General features: G+C 34.7%; 5 protein-coding genes across 6 annotated transcripts; all 5 read right to left on the minus strand.

The window, feature by feature from the left end:
• Positions 1-1,182: 1,182 nt before the first annotated feature.
• Positions 1,183-2,481, minus strand: LOC100266747 (probable xyloglucan endotransglucosylase/hydrolase protein 23). Its single transcript, XM_002273706.5, has 3 exons — positions 2,144-2,481; positions 1,847-2,040; positions 1,183-1,751 (listed from the first exon to the last, which is right to left on the minus strand). Exons 1-3 carry the CDS (start codon positions 2,429-2,431, stop codon positions 1,340-1,342), a joined length of 894 nt encoding a protein of 297 aa, XP_002273742.2. The 5' UTR covers positions 2,432-2,481; the 3' UTR covers positions 1,183-1,339.
• Positions 2,482-2,914: 433 nt separating this feature from the next.
• LOC100251376 (probable xyloglucan endotransglucosylase/hydrolase protein 23) lies at positions 2,915-4,427 on the minus strand. 2 transcript variants are annotated; one of them, XM_010658523.3, is made up of 4 exons: positions 4,119-4,427; positions 3,831-4,027; positions 3,359-3,731; positions 2,915-3,029 (listed from the first exon to the last, which is right to left on the minus strand). In XM_010658523.3, the coding sequence occupies exons 1-4, from the start codon at positions 4,401-4,403 to the stop codon at positions 2,976-2,978; spliced, it is 909 nt and encodes a 302-aa protein (XP_010656825.2). In that variant the 5' UTR covers positions 4,404-4,427; the 3' UTR covers positions 2,915-2,975. The 2 variants fall into 2 exon arrangements, with proteins under 2 accessions (XP_010656825.2, XP_019078383.1); XM_019222838.2 differs by lacking the exon at positions 2,915-3,029 and adding an exon at positions 3,043-3,159.
• Positions 4,428-9,278: 4,851 nt separating this feature from the next.
• Positions 9,279-9,950, minus strand: LOC104878630 (uncharacterized). The gene has a single exon (XM_010649226.2). The coding sequence runs from the start codon at positions 9,948-9,950 to the stop codon at positions 9,279-9,281; it is 672 nt and encodes a 223-aa protein (XP_010647528.1).
• A 1,546-nt stretch (positions 9,951-11,496) lies between these two features.
• Positions 11,497-12,796, minus strand: LOC100241119 (probable xyloglucan endotransglucosylase/hydrolase protein 23). Its single transcript, XM_002270263.4, has 3 exons — positions 12,446-12,796; positions 12,154-12,347; positions 11,497-12,058 (listed from the first exon to the last, which is right to left on the minus strand). Exons 1-3 carry the CDS (start codon positions 12,701-12,703, stop codon positions 11,653-11,655), a joined length of 858 nt encoding a protein of 285 aa, XP_002270299.1. The 5' UTR covers positions 12,704-12,796; the 3' UTR covers positions 11,497-11,652.
• Positions 12,797-14,102: 1,306 nt separating this feature from the next.
• Positions 14,103-15,568, minus strand: LOC100261550 (probable xyloglucan endotransglucosylase/hydrolase protein 23). Its single transcript, XM_002274118.4, has 3 exons — positions 15,037-15,568; positions 14,744-14,937; positions 14,103-14,649 (listed from the first exon to the last, which is right to left on the minus strand). Exons 1-3 carry the CDS (start codon positions 15,361-15,363, stop codon positions 14,238-14,240), a joined length of 933 nt encoding a protein of 310 aa, XP_002274154.2. The 5' UTR covers positions 15,364-15,568; the 3' UTR covers positions 14,103-14,237.
• Between the last annotated feature and the right edge of the window lie 5,785 nt (positions 15,569-21,353).

Here is a 21,353-nt window from a genome sequence, read left to right on the forward strand (position 1 = left end):
ATAAAGTCATAATAGTAGGAGCCAGTAACAGCCCAAAAGCTCTGTGCTTCGATGAAACCACCATCTACTTGGTTTCCTGAAAAGAACTACTCACTGCCCTCTGCTCAACTAATTTTTAATTGTGATGGGTTGGCTTAGAGTTTAAATTTTAAAACTCATGGATCAAGGGGTGGGCCATGTGCTTGAAGGCTTAAACCAACTGGTTACGATATTTCTTTTGGACAATGTTAGAATATCTTATACTAATGCGGTGTTTGTTTTTTTACTTAATTTTAAATAGAATCTTAATACTTAATAATGTTAAATATTAAATTATTTATTTTTATAGTATTTTATTTTTATTAAGTATTAAAAATTAAAAAAAAATCAATATATTATTTTTTTTATTTAAAAAAAACTACATATTTTTTATTTAGTAAAATGTTTATAATAAGTTATGAAAAAATAGAAAATCAAACAACCTAAATTTTGAAAACAAATTACTTTTAGTAAAAAAAAAAAAAAAAAATACCACCTAAGTATCTTACTTCTTGAGCCATTATTTTGATGACGTTGACATTGTTACAATTGCCAATAGCTTTTTATATGGTTCAAGTCAAACCAACAGGTCACAAATCAACACAATTTAAGCATTATTCAAAACTGTTTTAAGGATAGATTTTCAAAACTCTTCTATAAAGAATAAAAATTTGTTTGAGAATTTAAAATATTTTTTTTATAACTTTCAATATTTTAAAAATAATTTATTTTTAATCATTATTTATATTTGTATAATTATTTTTTAAAATAATTTTTGAAAAATAAGCCAAAACAATTGAAATAATTAAAAGATATTATTTGAAACCAATTTTTAGAAATATAAAACTATCTTTTTTTAATATTTGGTTGTTAAACATGTTTTCCTCTTCTTTTTTTATTTTTATTTTTTTTTATCATGGAAACATAAAACCATTTTAAAAAGTAATTTCCAAATAATACCTAAATCTTGGGTGACAACATTATGTTTACTAATTTCGGTAGGGAAAGGAGGGCAGCTGTTGAAAAAGAGGTCATATTTTTTATTTTCCTTATTATTTTTCAAAACCAAATATAATGTAGAAACAATAGTATTGTGATTTCACTCTCTTCGTTACTTTGTGGGGTTCAACATTGAGGTTGAGATAATGATATACATGCCATTCATTGAGAAAGTAATCTTTGTTGTATTCATGTATTACATTGTCAACAATGTGGTGTTTCTGAAATTCTGATGGCAACAAAAACGATAAAGAATGAAAGAATATAATTTTGAAATTATAGAGGCAAACAACGAAGTGAATGGCCTTAGGTTCTGTTCCCTCTAGGACATGGTGGTGGCAGAGCATTCAGGAGGAAGGCCCTGTGGGAATCTCTTTGTGTCTGCGCAGTAATTGTAGATCATGTAATTCTTCTGCACCCATTTCATTCTCTCTTGGCTTGTGGAATCTAGCTCTTGTGAGTACCATCCCCCATTGGTGGAGGTAGAAGATGGAGAGGTTGAACTGCAAGAAGATGATCCAGAGGACCACAAACAAGCATTGGCATTGAAGTTCCTGTAGGAGGCTGTGAATGGTGCTTGGCTCCAGTCTGTCTTCACAAGCCCGCCTCTTGTTGCCCAGTCATCGGCATTCCAGAGACTGGAGTATATCCTCATGGGCTGGTTCTTCGGGTATGGGACACCTATGGATTCAGAGTTCTTGAACTCTCTGATGGGGGTGCCATCCACAGAGAAGCTGAAACAGAGATGCCCCAGATGAGCAAATCAATACGAAAACCCAAAAAACATAAACCAGATTGCAGTTTTGGAGATTAGGATAATAGTACTTACATAATGCGCTGGGGATTCCAGAGGATGGAATAGGTGTGGAAATCAGCAGTTGGGTCGAACCACAGGTAGAACTGCTGCTCTCTATTTCCCTTGCCTTGGCTGAACACATTAGTGTGGAGGATATAGGGGTCCCCACTGAGGTTCCCCAGGAATTCAAAGTCGATTTCATCATGGGTTGGCCCTTGTGAAGATAACTGCAATTACACACATACATGAATGAGAACTACATACTAATCAGGAGAACATATCATCAAATGGAGGATGATGGGCAACAACTAATATGAATGGGGAACTTACATAGTAGGCTGTGACAGTGCCAGCAGAATTTCCAGGGACCAGTTTGAGCTGCATATCAATCTTGCCAAAGAGATACTCATTCTTGGACTGGAAACCAGATCCAGAGGGCTTGTCAAGGGAAAGAGTGAGAAGCTCTCCATTGTTGAGTATCTTACCACGTCCATCCCCCCAAGTGATATCAAAGTCTTGGTAGAAGTTACCTGCTGAGGCAGCCATTAAGAAGCTCACCACTACAGACATTAGCAGGGCTGTTGAAACAGCTGAAGAAGAAGAACAGATGGGTGCCATTGAGGGATATGCTGTATGGTTGGTAGGAGGTGTTTGAAGAGAAGTTTGATTTCAGTGAATTGAAATTGATCACTCTCAGCTCAGATTTATACTAATGGTGGAGAGAGAGGGGTTACTGCTGGGAAGGTTCAAAGTTGGAGAGCCAAAAAATGAGTTGTATACAGGTGGCAGTGGCAACCCCATCTGCAAATGGGCCTCCTTCATCAGTACTCATAATACAACCAAAACTACCTTCCTTCTGATATTTTTGAAATCGTCACAATCACACGGTATCACAATAGAAAAGTAAGCAGCAAATATCATTGCTTTTAACCTCTGCCCTGTCCCCCAACCAGGTTTGGAATCCTTTCCAGTATATCTAAGTTGTTAACAGCTTAACAAAAGCTTGTCGTGATCAATTGGTGTTGATCATTACTTAATTCCAATCATTTTCTTTTGACTGTAGTAAAGCTTTTGGCTTAAGATCCAGACCACAAAAGGGCATTTCAGTAACAATGTGCTGGACCACAGCTTCCCTCAGCCATTTGTCATAATGTGAAAGATCCTAAATGCCAACAGGGGAGAGAAAGACAAATAGCACCTCTCCAAGCCACCATCGCTGCCAGTTGGTAATTGCAAGCGCAACAATCAGACAACAAACAAACACTGATAGCACAAGCCGAGTTACAGCCCGAAAAAGGCAGGTGATTCTCATGGCTTCAAATGCAGTTTACTTCTTATTATTTGCACTGAATTAAGAGCAAGAAAAAAGAAAGAAAAATGCCAAACATCACACAACAATGTATTCATTTCTGATATTTTATTATATATATATATATTGTCTATATATATATATACATTGTAACACTGATTTTTGTGGAGTTTTTTAGTGGAAACTAAGATGAGGAACAAGGAAAGAATAAAACCATGGGTCGGCTTTTAAGTTACCATGCATTCTGTAGGAAGGCCCTGGGAGAACCGCTCTGCATCAGTGCAGTAGTTGTAAATCATGTAGTTGTCCTCGACCCATTTCATCTTCTGCTGGTCTGTGGAATCAAGCACTTGTGAGAGCCATGGAGGAGAGTCCCAACTGCAAGAAGATGTTCCAGAATACAATATACAAGCATCAGCATTGAAGCTCCTATAGGAAGCCACGAAAGGAGCTTGGCTCCAGTTAGTTTTGACAAGGCCTCCTCTTGTTGCCCAGTCATCTGCATTCCATAAACTGGAGTATATCCGCATGGGCTGGCTCTTTGGGAAGAGAACACCAGCTGACTCCAAGTTCTTGAACTCCCTGATGGGGATGCCATCAACCCAGAAGCTGAAATGGACAGAAAACAAGCCAGTACATTGATTTAGATCGATTTGGATCATGCAAAAGGAAAGCGAAAATGCTGAAAGTATCCCGGTTTCTACTCACACCACGCATTGTGGATTCCAGAGGATGGAGTAGTTGTGGAAATCAGCAGTTGGGTCGAACCAGAGGTAGAATTGCTTCTCTCTTTTTCCCTGGCCTTGGATGTACACATTGGTGTGAAGAATGTAAGGATCACCACTGAGGTTCCCCAAGAATTCAAAGTCTATTTCATCATGAGTCTCCCACTCTTTTGAAGACAACTGAAACCATCCACACATTCACACATAGAGAACTAAATATCACGTCTAGCCTTCAAGAAATTAAAACTGGACACAAGGGAGGAGGGCTTACGTAATAGGCAGTTACAGTGCCAGCAGAGTTTCCAGGGACTAACTTGATCTGCATAGCAATCTTCCCAAACAGATACTCATTCTTGGACTGAAAACCCGAGCCGGAGGCCTTGTCAAGAGAGAGAGTAAGAAGCTCCCCATTGTTGAGTATCTTAGCACGCCCATCCCCCCAAGTGATATCAAAGTCTTGGTAGAAGTTACCTGCTGAGGCAGCAGCCAAGAAGCTGATGATTAAAGACACTTGTAGGCCTGCTAAACCGCGTCTAAAAGAACAGAAAGCAGCCATTGAATCGATATTTGATTGAGCTCTATGAGCTAGAACTTATATAGAGGGTGAAGATATACAAAGTTTTGGAAAAGAACAGTGATTCCATCATTCATGAGGATTGCTGATCATTCCATTTTGATGAACACAGGTTGTGGCAGTGCAGTCACGCATTGAACTGCCTGATTTTCTGCTCAGTTACAGAATAAAACACCATTCACACACTTCTGCAGCATTGCTTCTTCCACCTTCCCATCAGTTACCAAGTTTTATAGGGCTGCTTTCTCAACAAATTTGATATGTATCAGGCAAGCATGCCTTCACAAAAATGCCATCCTCTTACTTTGTCAACCAAACAACAATGTGATGATCAGTTGCATTACACTAACCTACAAGAAAGAAATATATGCCCCATTTGGCAATGTTAATGTTTTTTCAAAACAGTTCTCAAGAGATTGTCTAGTCAACGGTTTTTAAAAACAGTTGTCATTATTTTCAAACTGTGCACTTCTATATTGGAACAGTACTTTAGTGAAGATATCTTGCTTTTATGTCCAATACAAAAGCCTTTAAAATATTTTCCTCCACTGTTTCTTAAAACACACACAAAAAATAAAATAAAATCTCATTGTTCTTACTTTAAAGAGTAAAAAAATATTTGTAAAAACTGTTTTTCAATAGACCTATATGAAGCCGGAAATTCAAGATTGCTAAAAGTGTAGTTTAGTATATCATATTGTTTATACCCCGATCACAGTTTGAAATAAGGTTGGGTAGACCAAGGAAGGTGCTCATAGATTAGGCTGATTGTAAATCAGGATGCTCATAGATCAGACTGATTGTATTCACATTCTAATCACTTTTTTCATATCTTGGTTATCTTATTCACAGCTAATCACTTTCCTCGTGTCCTGCTTGTGTTTTTTCTACTTTAACCATATTCTTTTTTTATGCCTGTCTAAATTAATGAGATTGATACAGAAATGGTATGCAAAAGGTGTTTGCTTGATATGAAAGATGACCAACAAAAATTCCATATACAGCTAATATCATGAGTTTGCATGTAGAAACTTTGAATATAAACAGAATGATAACTTTGGTTCTCTCTCTCTCAAATTCAATTCATTGCCTATGTTGTTGGCCTTCTGCTAGTCTTTAACCAAGACTCTCCTAACCTTTCAAGCCACAAGTTTTTCATTTGATTTTAGTTTTGGGATTGAGAATTTCTTTTTATAAAAAATTATAATTTCTTGTTATTCTTGGAATCCCCAATTTAATCTTTTTGAAATCCCTATATTTTTTTTGCCTGCTATCCTCAAGTTCTGAATGATGTGTTTGTTTCCATAGAAACTATGATAGAAAAGTAATTGATATTGTTGATATATGGCACAAGAACAGGGCAGAAATTTATGACAACAAAGGAAAAACTTGGTATCTGGAAGTATATTTTTATTCATTGCATTGCTCTTTATATAGAGCTGAAACATAACAGAAAGTCAAGAGAATTTGCTAATTTCTAGCCATGTCTAACCAATTCCTAATATCAAGCCAAAACAAAATATATATATATATATATATATATCCAGAAAATATTCCTAAAGACTTGGTCTATTGACCAATTATTCAGCAACTTTTTGTTTGCCCATAACTGTAGCAACTAAAGGCACGTTTCCAACACTCCTTCTTGCCTTAGTAGCTGCAAAGGCCTATTTTACCTCTTAAGGTTTCAAATCTAGCTTTTGGTAGAGCCTTGGTTAACACATCTGCAATTTGATCCTCAGTCTTGCAATAAAGCAGTTTAACTTCACCATCCTTTTGTTCTTCTCTTAAGTGATACAACTTGATCTTGAAATGCTTAGTCTTGCCATGAAAAACAGAATCATTTGAAATTGCAATTGCAGCTTGGTTATCTACATGAATCTGTGTTGGCTCATTTTGCTTCATGTGTAGATCTGCAAGTATTTTTCTGATCCAAATTGCTTGATTTACAGTAGCATTGGCTGCTACATATTCTGCCTCTGCTGTACTTTGAGCTATCACATCTTGCTTCTTTGAGGACCATGAAAAAATTCCGGATCCAAAGTTGAAACAAAATCCTGTTGTACTTCTCATGTCATCAATAGAACCTGCCCAATCACTATCAGAATAACCATGAAGTTTAAAATTCTGACAGTAAGAATATTTAATGCCATAATTTGTTGTGCCCTTGATATATCTTACAATCCTTTTGGCAGCTTGAAAATGCACTTCACTGGCACAATGCATGAATCTTGAAAGCAAGCTTACTGAAAACATTATGTCTGGTCTGGTGGCTGTAAGATACATCAAGCAACCAATCAGACTCCTATATTGGCTTTCATCCACTTTTTCTGTTCCATCATCTTTGCTAAATTTCTCCTTCTGATTCATTGGTGTGCTGGTCCTTTTGCAATCATCCATGTGAAATTTGTTAAGAATTTCCTTTGCATACTTCTTTTGGCTTATGAAGACTCCATCATGATCTTGCTTCACCTCCATACCCAGAAAATAGGACATCAAGCCAAGGTCTGTCATCTCAAATACTTTGAGCATTTCAGCTTTAAACTCTTTTACCAGTTTCTCATTGCTACCTGTTACAAGCAGATCATCAACATAAACAGAAACTACAATTAAGTTAGCATCTGTTCCTTTTACATATAATGTAGCTTCACTTGGACTTTTAACAAATCCAAGACTTTGAAGATGTTCATCAATCCTACTGTACCAGGCCCTGGGAGCCTGTTTAAGACCATATAAGGCCTTCTTCAACAAGTAGACCTTCTCCTCCTGTCCCTTGACTTGGAATCCCTCGGGCTGCTCTACATAAATTTCCTCTTGAAGATAACCATTTAAAAAAGCAGATTTTACATCCAACTGGTAAGTTTTCCATCCCTTTTGTGCTGTCAAAGCAAGCAACATTCTGATTGTATCCAAGCGTGCTACTCGAGCAAAAGTTTCTGAGAAATCCACTCCAAACACTTGACTATACCCCTTCACAACTAATCTGGCTTTGTATTTATTTACAGAACCATCTGCATTAAGTTTGGTTCTATAAACCCATTTGACTCCAATGACCTTTCTGTGTTGAGGTCTGTCCACCAACTCCCAGGTGTCATTCTTTTCAATCATTCTAAGCTCCTCTTTCATTGCTTCAATCCACTTGTCATCCTTCTCTGCCTCTTCAAATTCTGCAGGCTCAAAAACAGCAACATTGTTTCTTTCATAAACATCAGATAAGGACCTTATACCTCTAACTGGGACATCATCTATGTCTTCATCAAAATATTGTGGAACCTTTGGCAGTTGCATCTTTATTGACTCCTCCCAGTTCCATTGTCTATCCTCCATGAACTTGACATCTCTACTTACAAGAATTTTTCCATTTTGTGGTTGGAAAATTCTGTAAGCCTTGGAAGAGTTGCTATATCCAATGAAAACTCCTGGTTCTGCCTTCTTATCAAGTTTGTCTCTTTTCACCTGTGGCACATAAGAAAAACAGAGACAACCAAAAGTTCTTAAATTCTTCAAATCTGGTTTATAACCAAACCAGGCTTCAAATGGAGTTTTTTTCTGCAAAACTCTAGTTGGCAGCCTATTCAGCAAAAAAACTGCAGTGTTTGCAGCCTCTGCCCACAATTTTTTTGGCAACTCCTTCTCATGTAGCATACACCTTGTCATCTCCATAATACTTCGATTTTTTCTCTCACTTACTCCATTCTATTGTGGAGTGTAAGGTGTTGTGAGTTGGTGCTCTATACTGGCTTCTTCACAGAATTTATCAAAAATTTCATTTGTGTATTCTTTCCCATTATCTGACCTTATCTTCTGCATCCTGCAACTGCTTTGATTCTCCACCCATGCTTTATATTTCCAAAATACATTAGCAACCTCAGATTTGGATTTGAGGAAATAAATCCAACAAAATCTGGTATAATCATCAATAAATGCAATGTAGTACTTACTACCATTTAAAGATGGTGTTTTCTGAGGTCCTCCAACATCTGTGTGTACCAGTTGCAGCTTGTGCATTGCTCTCCATGCTGTTTGAGGGAAGGGTCTTCTAGTTTGCTTGCCATATTGACAAGCCACACAATCAGCTAGCTTGTCTTCCAACAATGGCACACCTTTCACCAAATTCTGTTTCTGCATATATAGAAGTCCAACATGGTGGAAATGCCCAAGCCTTCTGTGCCATAATTCTGCATTGCTTACAGTGCTTGAAAATGCTATTTGCTCATCCTCCATTAGATTTAGAGCAAAGCTTTTTGCTCTCATTTTCACTTTGAATACATCTCTACCTTTCGCGTCTTTGATCATGCACCATTTGTCTTCAAATATGACTTTGAAACCTTTTTCAATCAGCTGCCCAACACTAAGCAAGTTTTGATCAATGTCAGGCACATATAGAACATCAGTAATATACTTCAAACCTGTTAAGCTTTCTATAGCCACAGTTCCTTTACCCTTAACTGAAATAAATTCACCATTTCCAGTTTTTACTTTGGAGATGATAGTTTTATCAAGCTCTTTAAAGAGCTCTTGGTCATTGGTCATGTGGTTTGTGCAGCCACTATCAATCAACCAGGAATCGCTAGAACTGTTACTTGTTGTGAAGCATGTTGCAACAAAAAGTTGCTCTTCTTGATGTTGCTCAGTAGAAGCTTTTGCCTCTTCATGTTGTTGTGACTTGCAAATCCGCTCCATGTGTCCAATCTGACCACATTTCCTGCACTTGACATCAGGCCTCCACCAACACTTTCTTTGTGGGTGATTTGTCTTTTTGCAGTGTGGGCAAGGTGGATAAGTTCCATCCTTGTTTTTGTTGTTGTTGTCAGTCTTGTTATTCTTCTTCTTATTGTTGTTTTTCTTGTCTTTGCCTCATCCTGAATTTTCTGCCTTTGCTTGAAGCGCACCCTCCATCGATTCTTCTTTTCTTATCATTCTCCTTTGCTCTTGTGCCTGCAATGCATTCACCAATTCTGCCAAGGATATGCTTGACAAATCCTTAGATTCTTCTAATGAAGAAATTTTAGACTCATACTTTTCAGGCAGAGTTACAAGAATTTTTTGCACAATTCGTTCATCAGAGAAGTCCTTACCAAGCAACCTCACCTTGTTTACTATGCCCAGCAACTTGTCAGAGTAGTCTTTGATGTTTTCTGTCTCCTTCATTTTCAGCATTTCAAACTCCCTGATCAAGTTGAGTACTTTCATATTTTTGGTTCTTTCATTGCCTTGGTATTCCTTTTTGAGGTAGTCCCAAATATCTTTCGCTGACTCCAGGTTCATGATTCTTGTAAATATAGTGCTTGAAACAGTAGAGAATAAGTAGGCTTTAGCTTTGGACTTCCTGGTCTTCCTCTCTTTGTGGCTCTTAAGCTGAGCCATCGTAGGGTTCGCCGGCAATGGGGGAACATCATAGTCTTCCTCTATAGCTTCCCAAAGATCTAATGCTTCAAGATGGACTGTCATTCTAACAGCCCAGGCTTGATAGTTATCACCATCAAAAATTGGTGGTGCAACATGGGAGAAAGTTGTTTCAGTTTCCATTTCTGGATTCACTCAACTCACAGATCCCTCAAGAAGAAGAGCTCTGATACCAGAATGTTGATATATGGCACAAGAACAGGGCAGAAATTTATGACAGCAAAGGAAAAACTTGGTATCTGGAAGTATATTTTTATTCATTGCATTGCTCTTTATATAGAGCTGAAACATAACAGAAAGTCAAGAGAATTTGCTAATTTCTAGCCATGTCTAACCAATTCCTAATATCAAGCCAAAACAAAATATATATATATATATCCAGAAAATATTCCTAAAGACTTGGTCTATTGACCAATTATTCAGCAACTTTTTGTTTGCCCATAACTGTAGCAACTAAAGGCACGTTTCCAACAGATATGAAGAATTTGGTTACTCACCTTTTGAGATTTATTGGACGAGGCACCTGCATTCCTGAATGCCAGCTTCATTCCTTGTTCCTTATTCCTTTTCCTCTTGTTCTCTTTTTAAGAAAAATAAATGTTTCCACACTTTTGGACAAAGAAGAGCCTGGGCTGGCCACCCCGGAATAGGCCCATTGAGGGCCTTGTTAATTCATCTTCGGCCCATGGATCACCAAATTTTTGCAGACTTCATTTGGAATTTTCATATCATAAAATAAAGAATTTATTCCAAATGACGGCACATTTTTCTGTGTCAAAGAAAAATTACATTGAATGTGTCAATTTTCAAAGAGTTGGAAGCTTATATTTGCCCTTTTTCTTCTGTTCCTATCTGAATGAGGATGAGGACTAGACACCGTGCTTAAGCTTGCATTGGACGTTGGACCATTTCAAGTTCTCTTCTTCTCCTCCAATTAATTCTTGATGACCTATTCTATTAGAAGCTGTCCTTGAAAGGCATGTTTGTTTGAATTCTAAATTGGGATGCAAATGTTTTGTTTTTTTTTGGGACGAAAGGCGAATTTCCAACTTAGAAAATATGCATACAAGTAGGATATTTTTCGGGCATAAATTTAAAATGTTTTCGATTATTTATTATATAATGTCATTAGCAATAATTAGAAATATAGAGAATACTTTCAAAACTTTCATATCATATATAAGTATGTCGTAGTTTGAAGAATTCGTATAATTGTATTATTTTTTAAAAACACTTTTAATATGAAAACTGTTTTTGAAAAAAACTTATGATATTTAATAAAACTTAGATAATACTTTTAAAAAGTTAAAAAATTATTTAGAATATTTTTTATAGAAGATCTTGATAGATGAATCTCTAATTCTTCTAAAAGAAATATTTCAAGTAGAAATACTTTAAATAGAAAATATCGTAAATCTATTTTAAAAGTATGTTTGAAAGTAATTCTTAAAAACATTTTTAATAATTTTAATGTTTAAAAATTTCAAATTTTAAAATATTAAAAAAACTAAAAACTTTTCTTAAAATAAATACAAAACATACTCTAAATCTAAATCCAATGGTGGTTATATTTGAATTTCCGTCCATATTTTGCTGTTCAAAACAACCCGAAAGTGTTTTCGAACACGTAAGCATAGTCAATCCAGCCCAACGTTTTCCTTGTTCTATGTTGTGACAGAAAAGCTTTTAATATCATTCATTGACAAAGTAATAATTATTATACTGTAGGATTGATTTCATGCTTTTCTTAACAAAAATAGTTCAAAATTTACAGGGAAGTAGAACGAAATAATGGGTGTGAATGGCAACATGGGCTGTGCTCTTTCTAGGAGTTGTTTGTGGCAGTGCATTCAGGAGGAAGGCCCTGTGGGAAACGCTTTGTGTCTGTGCAGTAATTGTAAATCATGTAGTTCTTCTGCACCCACTTGAGCTTCTCTTGGCTTGAAGAGTCCAGCTCCTGGTAGAGCCAAGCGTTGGAGGTAGTAGAACTGGAATTTTTGCTGCAAGAAGATGATCCAGAAGACCACACACAAGCATTAGCATTGAAGTTCCTGTAGGAGGCAGTGAATGGTGCTTGGCTCCAGTCTGTCTTCACAAGCCCGCCTCTTGTTGCCCAGTCATCAGCATTCCAGAGACTGGAGTATATCCTCATGGGCTGGTTCTTTGGGTATGCAACACCTTTGGACTCCAAGTTCTTGAACTGTCTGATGGGGGTGCCATCCACAGAGAAGCTGAAACAGACATACCCCAGATGATCAAGTCAATTTAAAAACCCAAAAAGCATAACCCAGGTTGAAGTTTTGGGACTAATTACTGTACTACTTACATAATCAGCTGGGGATTCCAGAGGATGGAATAGGTGTGGAAGTCAGCAGTTGGGTCGAACCAGAGGTAGAACTGCTGCTCTCTATTTCCCTTGCCTTGGCTGAACACATTAGTGTGGAGGATATATGGATCACCACTGAGGTTCCCCAGGAATTCAAAGTCGATTTCATCATGGGCAGACCCTTGTGAAGACAACTGCAATCACACAAACCAGGATGGTGATTTGTGACTCAGAAGAAGATGAAGCCAAGAAAGAACTTGATGGAAAAACACATGGTAAAGAGGAGGCTTACATAGTAGGCAGTGACAGTGCCCGCAGAGTTACCAGACACAAGTTTCAGCTGCATGTCAATCTTCCCAAACAGATATTCATTCCTGGACTGGAAGCCAGAGCCAGAGGCCTTGTCAAGGGAGAGGGTGAGAAGCTGTCCATTGTTGAGTATCTTGGCCCTGCCATCACCCCATGTGATGTCAAAGTCCTGGTTGAAGTTGCCTCCAGAGGCAACAACTAACATAGACAACATCAACACAAGTATTGAAGAGGAAGCCATTGATATGGGTGGGAGTAGGCTGAGTGGAAGCTAGAATTTTTCAAAGCACTGAAGTTGATGATGGTCACCTCAACGTGGTAGCATATATATATATATAGAGCAAATGAAGGTGTGCTGCGTGAAGAAGAAGGGTGTGGAAGGTTCCTTGTGACAATTGATATTGAAATGGTTGAGTTGAGAACAGCTGGGTATGGCAAAGCCACACACAGATTGTTCCCATAATAATCACATAAGTTGGGTTAGGTGCCGCCTCATCATATCAAAAGTGAATTCATAGATTCATTCTTTACTGGACGCGGTTTTGGAATGGTCAATACAATTGTTCACCTGCCTCTCTCTACCTTTATATATTTCTTAATTGCCAAGCCACTTACATGGGCCAGCAACAGGCTTTATTACATATATAAATAAGAGTAGGTCTATCCAGGATATATTCACTGAAAATGAGAATCATAGACAAATATTATCAGGAGTGTAACTGGGTGGGCCACATCACTCAATTTCAACAATATTTTTAATACCCAAGTCAAGGTTTGGTTGAGTTCTCTTAATGGAAACTTAATCAGCTTAATTAGACTAAGGGGTTCGGGCAACTAGACCGGAAAGTCTCGCTGATTTGACATCATTAATGACCGAACAGTTGAGTTCTCTTAATGGAAACTTAATCAGCTTAATTAGACTAAGGGGTTCGGGCAATCAGACCGGAAAGTCTCGCTGATTTGACATCATTAATGACCGAACCGAGTCATGAGCCCATGGTTCTATCACCCAGCTTATGCAAGACCCAACCCATTTGGGACAGGAATGACCAAGCTGAAGTGAAGTGGGTTTCTTTACACAAGTGGGCCATGAACCCATGAGTCCTGTCACCAAAATTTCACAAGACCCATCCCAATGGGGCTGGAATGCTAAGGACCAAACAAAGTGGGTTGGTTACGCCTAACCCAGGATGGTTGGCCACCTACTATGAGAAGGGGTCAAGCCCACTTTCTTGTCCAAAGTGGATCACTGTCAGGCCCTCCCATGCCCATACCGGGCCTATCTGGACCAACTGGTTGGTGATGAGATCAAGCTTGACTCGTATATTGAGACTTAAGGCCCTGTTGGGCGGAGTTTCTCAAACACTGAAAAGTAACATTTATCAATTAGATAGAAATCTCAACCATAAACCTTATGCACTCCCTGACATGATGTATCTCAAAAGAACTCATTCATTATCAAATATGAAGGGAGGAATCAATTTTTATTAAATTAAAAATTTTAAAAATATTATAATTATCTTTTATCTTTAATAAAAACATATTTAAAATAGAGTTCTGAAACATAAAATTCAGTCATACATAATAATTACTTCTAATTGTTTGCGAGATCAGGGCCAAAATGTTAGCAAATTCATGGCTTTTCAGAATGCAAAGCTGCATTTTCCCTTCTTTATATATATACCAGAGAAGGTTCACTTTGTTTTTATTGGTGAAAACAAAACTGATAGTCTAATACTAATTAAACAGCTGAATATATGATCACAGTGTTTGCTCTAGGAATTGCTGGTGGCATGGCATTCTGCAGGGAAACCTCCTGGGAATCGCTTTGTGTCGGTGCAATAGTTGTAAATCATGTAGTTCCTCTGCACCCACATGAGCTTCTCTTGGCTCCGGGCATCAAGCTCTGGAGCCAGCCATGAGTTATCAGCCAAGATCAAAGAGGAAGAAACTGAGCTGCAAGAGGATTTCCCAGCAGACCAAATGCAGCCATTGGCGTTGAAGTTCCTATAGGAAGCAGTGAAGGGAGCTTGCGACCAGTCTGTCTTGACAAGCCCGCCTCTAGTCGCCCAGTCTTCAGCATCCCAGAGACTAGAGTATAAGCTCATCGCCTGGTTTTTCGGGTACTGGACTCCAATTGACTCAAGGTTCTTGAACTCTCTGATAGGGGTGTCATCAACGGAAAAGCTGGAAAAGCAGCCAGAAAGCCAACAAACAAGCTTAAGCAGAAGCCAGAAAAAAGCAACCCAAATTGAAGTGATGACGAATTAGTAGTTATTACATTATGTGTTTGGGATTCCAGGTAAAGGAATAGGTGTGGAAATCAGCAGTTGGGTCGAACCAGAGGTGAAACTGCTGCTCTCTTTCACCCTTCCCTTGAGTATATACATTAGTGTGGACTGTGTAAGGATCCCCGCTGAGGTTCCCCAGGAACTCAAAGTCTATCTCATCACGGGTTGGCCCTGGTGAAGATAACTGCAACACAACATGATGGCGATGGTTTTTTCAAGTAATTGTACATATAATAGCTTCAATAAGTTCATTCACAGAATGAGGTAAGAATCGGGAACATACGTAGAAGGCGGTGACCGTGCCAGCAGAATTGCCAGGAACAAGCTTGAGCTGCATCTCTATCTTTCCGAATAGGTACTCATTCTTGGACTGGAACCCTGCGCCACAGGTTCTATCAAGGGAAAGAGTAAGAAGCTGCCCATTGTTGAGTATCTTGGCGCGGTCATCTCCCCATTTGATGTCAATATCTTCATAAAGGGTACCTGCAGAAACAGCTATGAAAGAGGCAGCCATAAGAGAGATCAGAAACAGCAGCACTGTGGAAGAAAAAGAAGCCATGGATGTGATCAGGTGGTAAGCTTGATTTGTGAAGAATAACAATGGGCTCATTTGCTGTATTTATAATGAGGTAAAGGCGGTGTCGGTGATGGAAGATACAAATTTAATAAACAGCTGGATAGCAGGAGGAGAAACAGTTGGCCTTGTATAACACCAGATATTGCTAAGAAAGTGAGGAAGTGCAGTGATGAATCCTTCAGCGAAACCACTTTTGGCCATTGCTAGCCATGTAGAATTCAACTTTCAAATTGATATTATATCAGTTCACTACAAAAAAATACCAGTAACTTCCAAAGCCAATAAGCCAAGTTAACATCATGATTTCTAATTTGGGAACTCTATAGGGCAAAAGAACTTTTTGGCCTCATCTCAACTTTGGTTCAAATTAAAGAAACTTTTGTCCTACACTCCAGAACTTTCAATCTTATCCTCTCTTTCTTTCTTCCTTTTTCTCTTTTTTAATCACTCACACAAGTCCACTGCTCTTCCGATAATTGATTAATTTACAGCAGTTGATCTTCTGAACATTTAACTCACTTTTTTCCTTTGGATTAATGCTTGAACCAGTCTCTGAATTTGTAGTTAAAATTCAGTGGAGGGTGCTTGTGATATATAAGGGATTTATAAGAAAGAACGCCAACCCAGGTTGGAGCAATATTAATTATATTTCATTCAGCAAGAGAGAAAAGACCAAGGCAGATCATGACTACAAACAAATAGAATCTTAACGTGGAAACTTGTGATCAGTTTCGGTTTTGGAAAACTTAATTAACAGTGGAGAAGAATTGTAACGCCAAAATTCAGAACATGACTGATGATGAAGTAGAGAAAGACAAGTGGGTGGGGCTGGAGGCACCTCTTCTTATATGACCACATACTTCCACTGTACCTGGTAATCAGGAATTGGAAACAGAAATGCTTTCATAGAAGCTATTCCTAGCTAGCGTTTCTCTTGCCTTCTACTCATTCTTTTCAAGACCCCAATGGATACTAAGCTCCAAATTAGCTTCATGGGGTCACATGGATATATATATATATTTTTATATATAGGAACAAGTCCTTCTAAGTAATCTTTGTCCCTATTATTTTTTGTAACTCCAAGGCGTTTCATTACAAACTCTCCTTAAAGTTGATGTTGATATTAGACATATTCTTACCGGCAAATGTCATCAACGTATAACAATAAATAAGCAAGAGTCATCAAATAGTTCCTTGTGATAGATATAATTTTTATATTCACTTTTATAATATTCATCTACTAATCGTAAAAGTATCAAATCTTTTATAATATCATCTAGGAGATTACTTCAAACCATAATGAGATTTATTCACTAAACAAATATGGTCCTCCTTTCCTAAAATAATGAATCCCTCAAATTAATGTATATAAATTTGTTCTTTCAATTCACCATGTAAAAAAGCAGTATTGACATGATCAAGTTGCTCTAATTTTAAATCAATTAAAGTGATCATGGTAAGTAATATTACACTAATTGAGCTATGCTTCATAACCGAAGAAAACACTTCATTGAAGTGTTTACACCCTCTTTTTGTGTGTGATCCCTTGCCACCTGAAGTTTAAACCTAACATCCTTTACACTTAGAATTCCTTCCTTTCTTCTAAAGATGCATTTGCAACCAACAATCTTTTGATTCTTAGGCTTCTCAACTAGTTGTTAAGTATGGGTCTTTTGAAGAGATTCATTCTTTTCTTTTGTAGTAACAATCAATGGTGTAAACTCTCTACTAGTGAAGACTTCCTTATAAGTATAAGGTTCCTTATGTTCACTACTTTCTACCACACTAAGTGCATAAGCAACCATATCCGTATAAGTATACCTTTAAAGTGGTTTAATTTGCATAAGCTTGAAATAAAAGTTAAGACAAAATATGAAGTCTGTGTACAAGCTAAATGTTGAAAAAAAATTATTACATCTAATTCATAGTAATATATGTGATTTGAACAATATTATTACCCATGGAGGTAATATTGTTATATTTAATTATCTGATTGACTCAAAACTCAAAATATATAGAACTTTGATAGAAAATCAATCAGAAAATAAAATTAGAATTTTAAGGTCATATAGAAGGGGTGAATTTTCCTTATTAACTCTAAGAATGAATTACACGACAAATTCAAAATATAAAAAAAATTGATAGAAAATCAATTAGAAAGTAAAATTAAAATTTTAATATCATATAGAGGAGTGAATATATATCAAAAGAGATGAATAATTTTTGTGATCAACATGGGATAATTCATTAAATAACTACACCCTATTCCTCACAATCTAATGGATTTGTAAAGAGGAAAAATAGAATCTTGTTAGATATGGTAAATGTTATGTTGACTATTTTAGGATTATCAAATAATTCATAGGATGAAGTCTTTTATTTTGTTTGTCACATTCTTAATAGAGTTCTTTATAAAAGTTTAGAAAAAACAATATATGAAATTTGAAAAAATCATATGCCCAAATCTAAAATATTTAAAAGTGTGGGGTGTCTAGGTAAAGTAAACATATTCAAATAAATAAAAAGAGAAAATTAGGTTCAAAAACTATAGACTCCATATTTATTGGATATTTTTTAAATAGCATGACTTATGGATTTTTGGTGATAAATTCTTAAAATCCCAATTAATTCTATATATTTTAGATTCACATGATGCTACATTTTTTAACATATCTTCCCTATGAAAAATAAATTATCCAAATTAGGAGAAGACTCAAACTCTAACTCTCTTGTAGAAATTATTTCAAATTTAAACTTAAAAATAAAGAAAATTATTATCTAAGAAGTAAAAGAGGAAGAATTGAAAAGAATTTTGGTGCTAACTTTTTCACATACTTAGTTGAAGATGATCTAAGACATATAATGAAACAATGAATTTATCGGATGTTTTATTTTGGAAAAAAGCAATAAATAGTGAAATGAATTCTATTACTAACAATACTATGATTTTTTTTTTAACTCATCTTTTAGAAAAAAAGTTAAGAACAAATGTAATTATAGAAACATTTAATGCTAGACTTATTACTAAGGGGTTTAAACAAAAGGAAGGAGTAGATTTCTTTGACATTTGTTTTACATGTAACTAGAGTTACAACTATTAGAGTGTTAATTGCAATAACTTTAATTTATAAATTAGAAGTACATCAGATGTAAAAACAATATTTTTGAAAGGTGAATTAAATGGTAATTGTGCTTATTCTTGTGATAATATTTTAGGAAAAGCATAGCTCTGAATAAATCCAAGTCAAGACTTTTGCAAGATCTTGATTGCAAATCATCCTTGAAGAACTCACCTCTGTGGGTATAGTAGTGTGATAGCTACCATGGGAAGTTATGCTAATCCCTAAAAACATTTATGAAATAAGGCACGTGCATGATAAAAAAAAAGTGCAAAACCGGATTGAATCAAGTCAATGACTCTTACTCTGCATGTAATAAAAGGAAATATGAATTGAAGAACCCAATTCAAAATTTAAGTCATTGTGTTGTTTTAGATAAAAAGTTAGTGTAAGTTCAAATCTGAAAGACACCAACACCTATTATAAAATAATTTTGCTCAATTTCAGTATATTAAATTTAATTTATGTGGGGATTTTTTATATTTATATTAAAATTTATAATTATTATATTTATGTTAATTTTAATTTTATATATTTTTATCACAATTTTATTATTATTCTTTTTTAAAAATTGTTGTGGACACTGAGTGAGTGATTTTTTTTTTTTTTAAGGAGAATATGGAGTTGGAGTTAGCATAACCACCTTCTCTTTTCTTTTCTTTTACTAATTTTAATATATTAAATAAATTGAGCAATTATATATTGGAAATAGAACTTTGAGTTAAACGTGAAGTAGGAGTTCCATTATAATAATACTTTTTTTTTTACTTTTTTTTTTATTATTAAGCAAGAGTGAATACTTGATTCGTGAAATTAAATTTTCTTTAATAATTTGATTTTAGAATATCGTTGTATTTGGGGAAAAGAACGTACATCCACATGCCCGCTTAGACTTTTGTAATTTCTCTTAAGGTAGGTATCAAAATATTAAAAACCCTCAAACATAGAAATTTTTTAATTTGAATATTTTGTGGAACCTTTCTTCAATCAACTCATTTAAGTATTGAGTAGATAAATACATCCCAAAACACAATTTTTCATTGGGGGCAACATATAGTTGATCTAGAATATAAATTTTCACTCTCATACTATTCATATTTCAAAACCTAGAACTCCATTCAAAATAATTGTGTTTTTGAAAACAAAAATACTCATACCTTTGATACATGAGTTTGGATTTTCATTGAGCAAAGTCAAAGACAATGGAAGTTTAAAGTGAAGGAAAATTTTTACCAAGATTGAATTGGGAATCATTGCTTGGTATAATATAATAATCTTTAGATCTAATGAAGATTTTTGCAACACTACCACCCCTAGTTTTTCCCCAAATTATTTGAAGGAATTTATATGTGTATCCTTTATAATAAGTTATTTTCTTAATTTTGATTATTGTTTAGATTGGACTTGGATTAATTAATTAAATTTGAATTAATTCTAGGAATCATGGACCTATTCAGCCCCTTCTCACCTAATGATAAAAATATCGGTTAGTATTTCAATTTTATGAATATATTATAAATATATCAACTGATATTTTAGAAAAAAATATCGATAGACCTAAAATTAATCAAAATTCATGGATATATATATATATATATATATATATATATATAAAATCTCATAGAAATGTAATTAGAAATATAATAAATATTTTAAAGTTATTTTGTTGAATTATTTGATATATATATATATATGATATAATTTATCATATTTGATAACAATATCCTATATGTTAATAACAAAATATGAATTTTATATGTGTACATTTATTTTTAAATTACATCAAATATTATTTTATAATAATATTATGATATTTGATTATAATATGTTTAATTTTAAAATATATTTAATACTAAAATTATGATCCATTTAATTCAATTATATTAAATAATATAAAATAAATTATGATATATATATATATATATATATATATATATATATATATTTAATACTTAATTAATCTATTTATGATATTAAAAACACTATGAAGAAATTATCATAAGAATTGTATATTTTTTGCAATCAATTAAATAAGATTTTTTTATTTAATTATAAAATAATTATAATAAATTTTTTCTTTAAAATATTCTTTTAAAATTTTGTTTATATAATGACTTTTATTTTGGTGCGTTATATTTAACAAGGGGCAAACTTGCCCCAGTGGTTGTCCACCTACTGGGTGAGCGCGTTGATCAATATTTCTCCACATAATATTGTTTCCATAAGTTCCAATACGCAATATATCTTCTATATATCACGATATTTTCATCCATGCTCCCACCTCTATCCCAATTAATAGTATCAATTAGAATTTTGCATAATGAATATATAGCTTAAAAATACTATTCCATAAAAAAACAAAATAAAACAAAACAGAACAAAAAAAAAAAAATGAAAAGAAAAAAATAAATAAGTAAAGGGGTTTGTATAAATGAAATTTTAAAAAGATAAATATCTATAAATAGATTTTTTTTTTTCTCTTGCTGTTGGTACATGATATGTTTATTAGAATGGATGACATGTTAACCCAATCTTATGATTAAATTGGAATTTTTATTATTTACATACTCCATAGAGTAAAATAGGTATTTTAAATAAATCTTACATAAAAATGGATTTTGTAATATGCTTATTCAGATTTGTGAAAGAGTAAAATATCAATGTACTATTCCCTATAAAAAAAAAATACAAAGAATATCCGAATGGATTTGTGAAAAACTAAATGTTTTTCCAGAGCAATTCACCTTAAAAAAAAAAGGAAAAAAAATTAATTTGGTAATTAGCCAAATATTTTAGAAAAGTGACAAATAAGTTATAAAAGTTGGTCCTTAATAGTTAATACAATTGTACTTTGATATATTTAATTCATCAAAATTTAATATTTTAATTGGCAAAATTAATATG

This window comes from Vitis vinifera, chromosome 11, assembly GCF_030704535.1.
Source record: "Vitis vinifera cultivar Pinot Noir 40024 chromosome 11, ASM3070453v1".
NCBI lineage: Eukaryota > Viridiplantae > Streptophyta > Magnoliopsida > Vitales > Vitaceae > Vitis > Vitis vinifera.

Excerpts from the sequence above, each read along its gene's own strand:
- LOC104878630 (XM_010649226.2), bottom strand. The coding sequence starts at position 9,950 with ATGGAAACTGAAACAACTTTCTCCCATGTTGCACCACCAATTTTTGAT.
- LOC100266747 (XM_002273706.5), bottom strand. The coding sequence starts at position 2,431 with ATGGCACCCATCTGTTCTTCTTCTTCAGCTGTTTCAACAGCCCTGCTA. Across the intron at positions 2,041-2,143 it reads GCACTGTCACAGCCTACTAT|TTATCTTCACAAGGGCCAAC; the intron begins GTAAGTTCCCCA and ends GTGTAATTGCAG. Across the intron at positions 1,752-1,846 it reads TGGAATCCCCAGCGCATTAT|CTTCTCTGTGGATGGCACCC; the intron begins GTAAGTACTATT and ends TCTCTGTTTCAG.
- LOC100241119 (XM_002270263.4), bottom strand. The coding sequence starts at position 12,703 with ATGGCTTCCTCTTCAATACTTGTGTTGATGTTGTCTATGTTAGTTGTT. Across the intron at positions 12,348-12,445 it reads GCACTGTCACTGCCTACTAT|TTGTCTTCACAAGGGTCTGC; the intron begins GTAAGCCTCCTC and ends GTGTGATTGCAG. Across the intron at positions 12,059-12,153 it reads TGGAATCCCCAGCTGATTAT|CTTCTCTGTGGATGGCACCC; the intron begins GTAAGTAGTACA and ends TGTCTGTTTCAG.
- LOC100251376 (XM_010658523.3), bottom strand. The coding sequence starts at position 4,403 with ATGGCTGCTTTCTGTTCTTTTAGACGCGGTTTAGCAGGCCTACAAGTG. Across the intron at positions 3,732-3,830 it reads TGGAATCCACAATGCGTGGT|CTTCTGGGTTGATGGCATCC; the intron begins GTGAGTAGAAAC and ends TGTCCATTTCAG. Across the intron at positions 3,030-3,358 it reads GCCTTCCTACAGAATGCATG|CGATGGTGGCTTGGAGAGGT; the intron begins GTAACTTAAAAG and ends ACCAACTGGCAG.
- LOC100261550 (XM_002274118.4), bottom strand. The coding sequence starts at position 15,363 with ATGAGCCCATTGTTATTCTTCACAAATCAAGCTTACCACCTGATCACA. Across the intron at positions 14,938-15,036 it reads GCACGGTCACCGCCTTCTAC|TTATCTTCACCAGGGCCAAC; the intron begins GTATGTTCCCGA and ends GTTGTGTTGCAG. Across the intron at positions 14,650-14,743 it reads TGGAATCCCAAACACATAAT|CTTTTCCGTTGATGACACCC; the intron begins GTAATAACTACT and ends CTGCTTTTCCAG.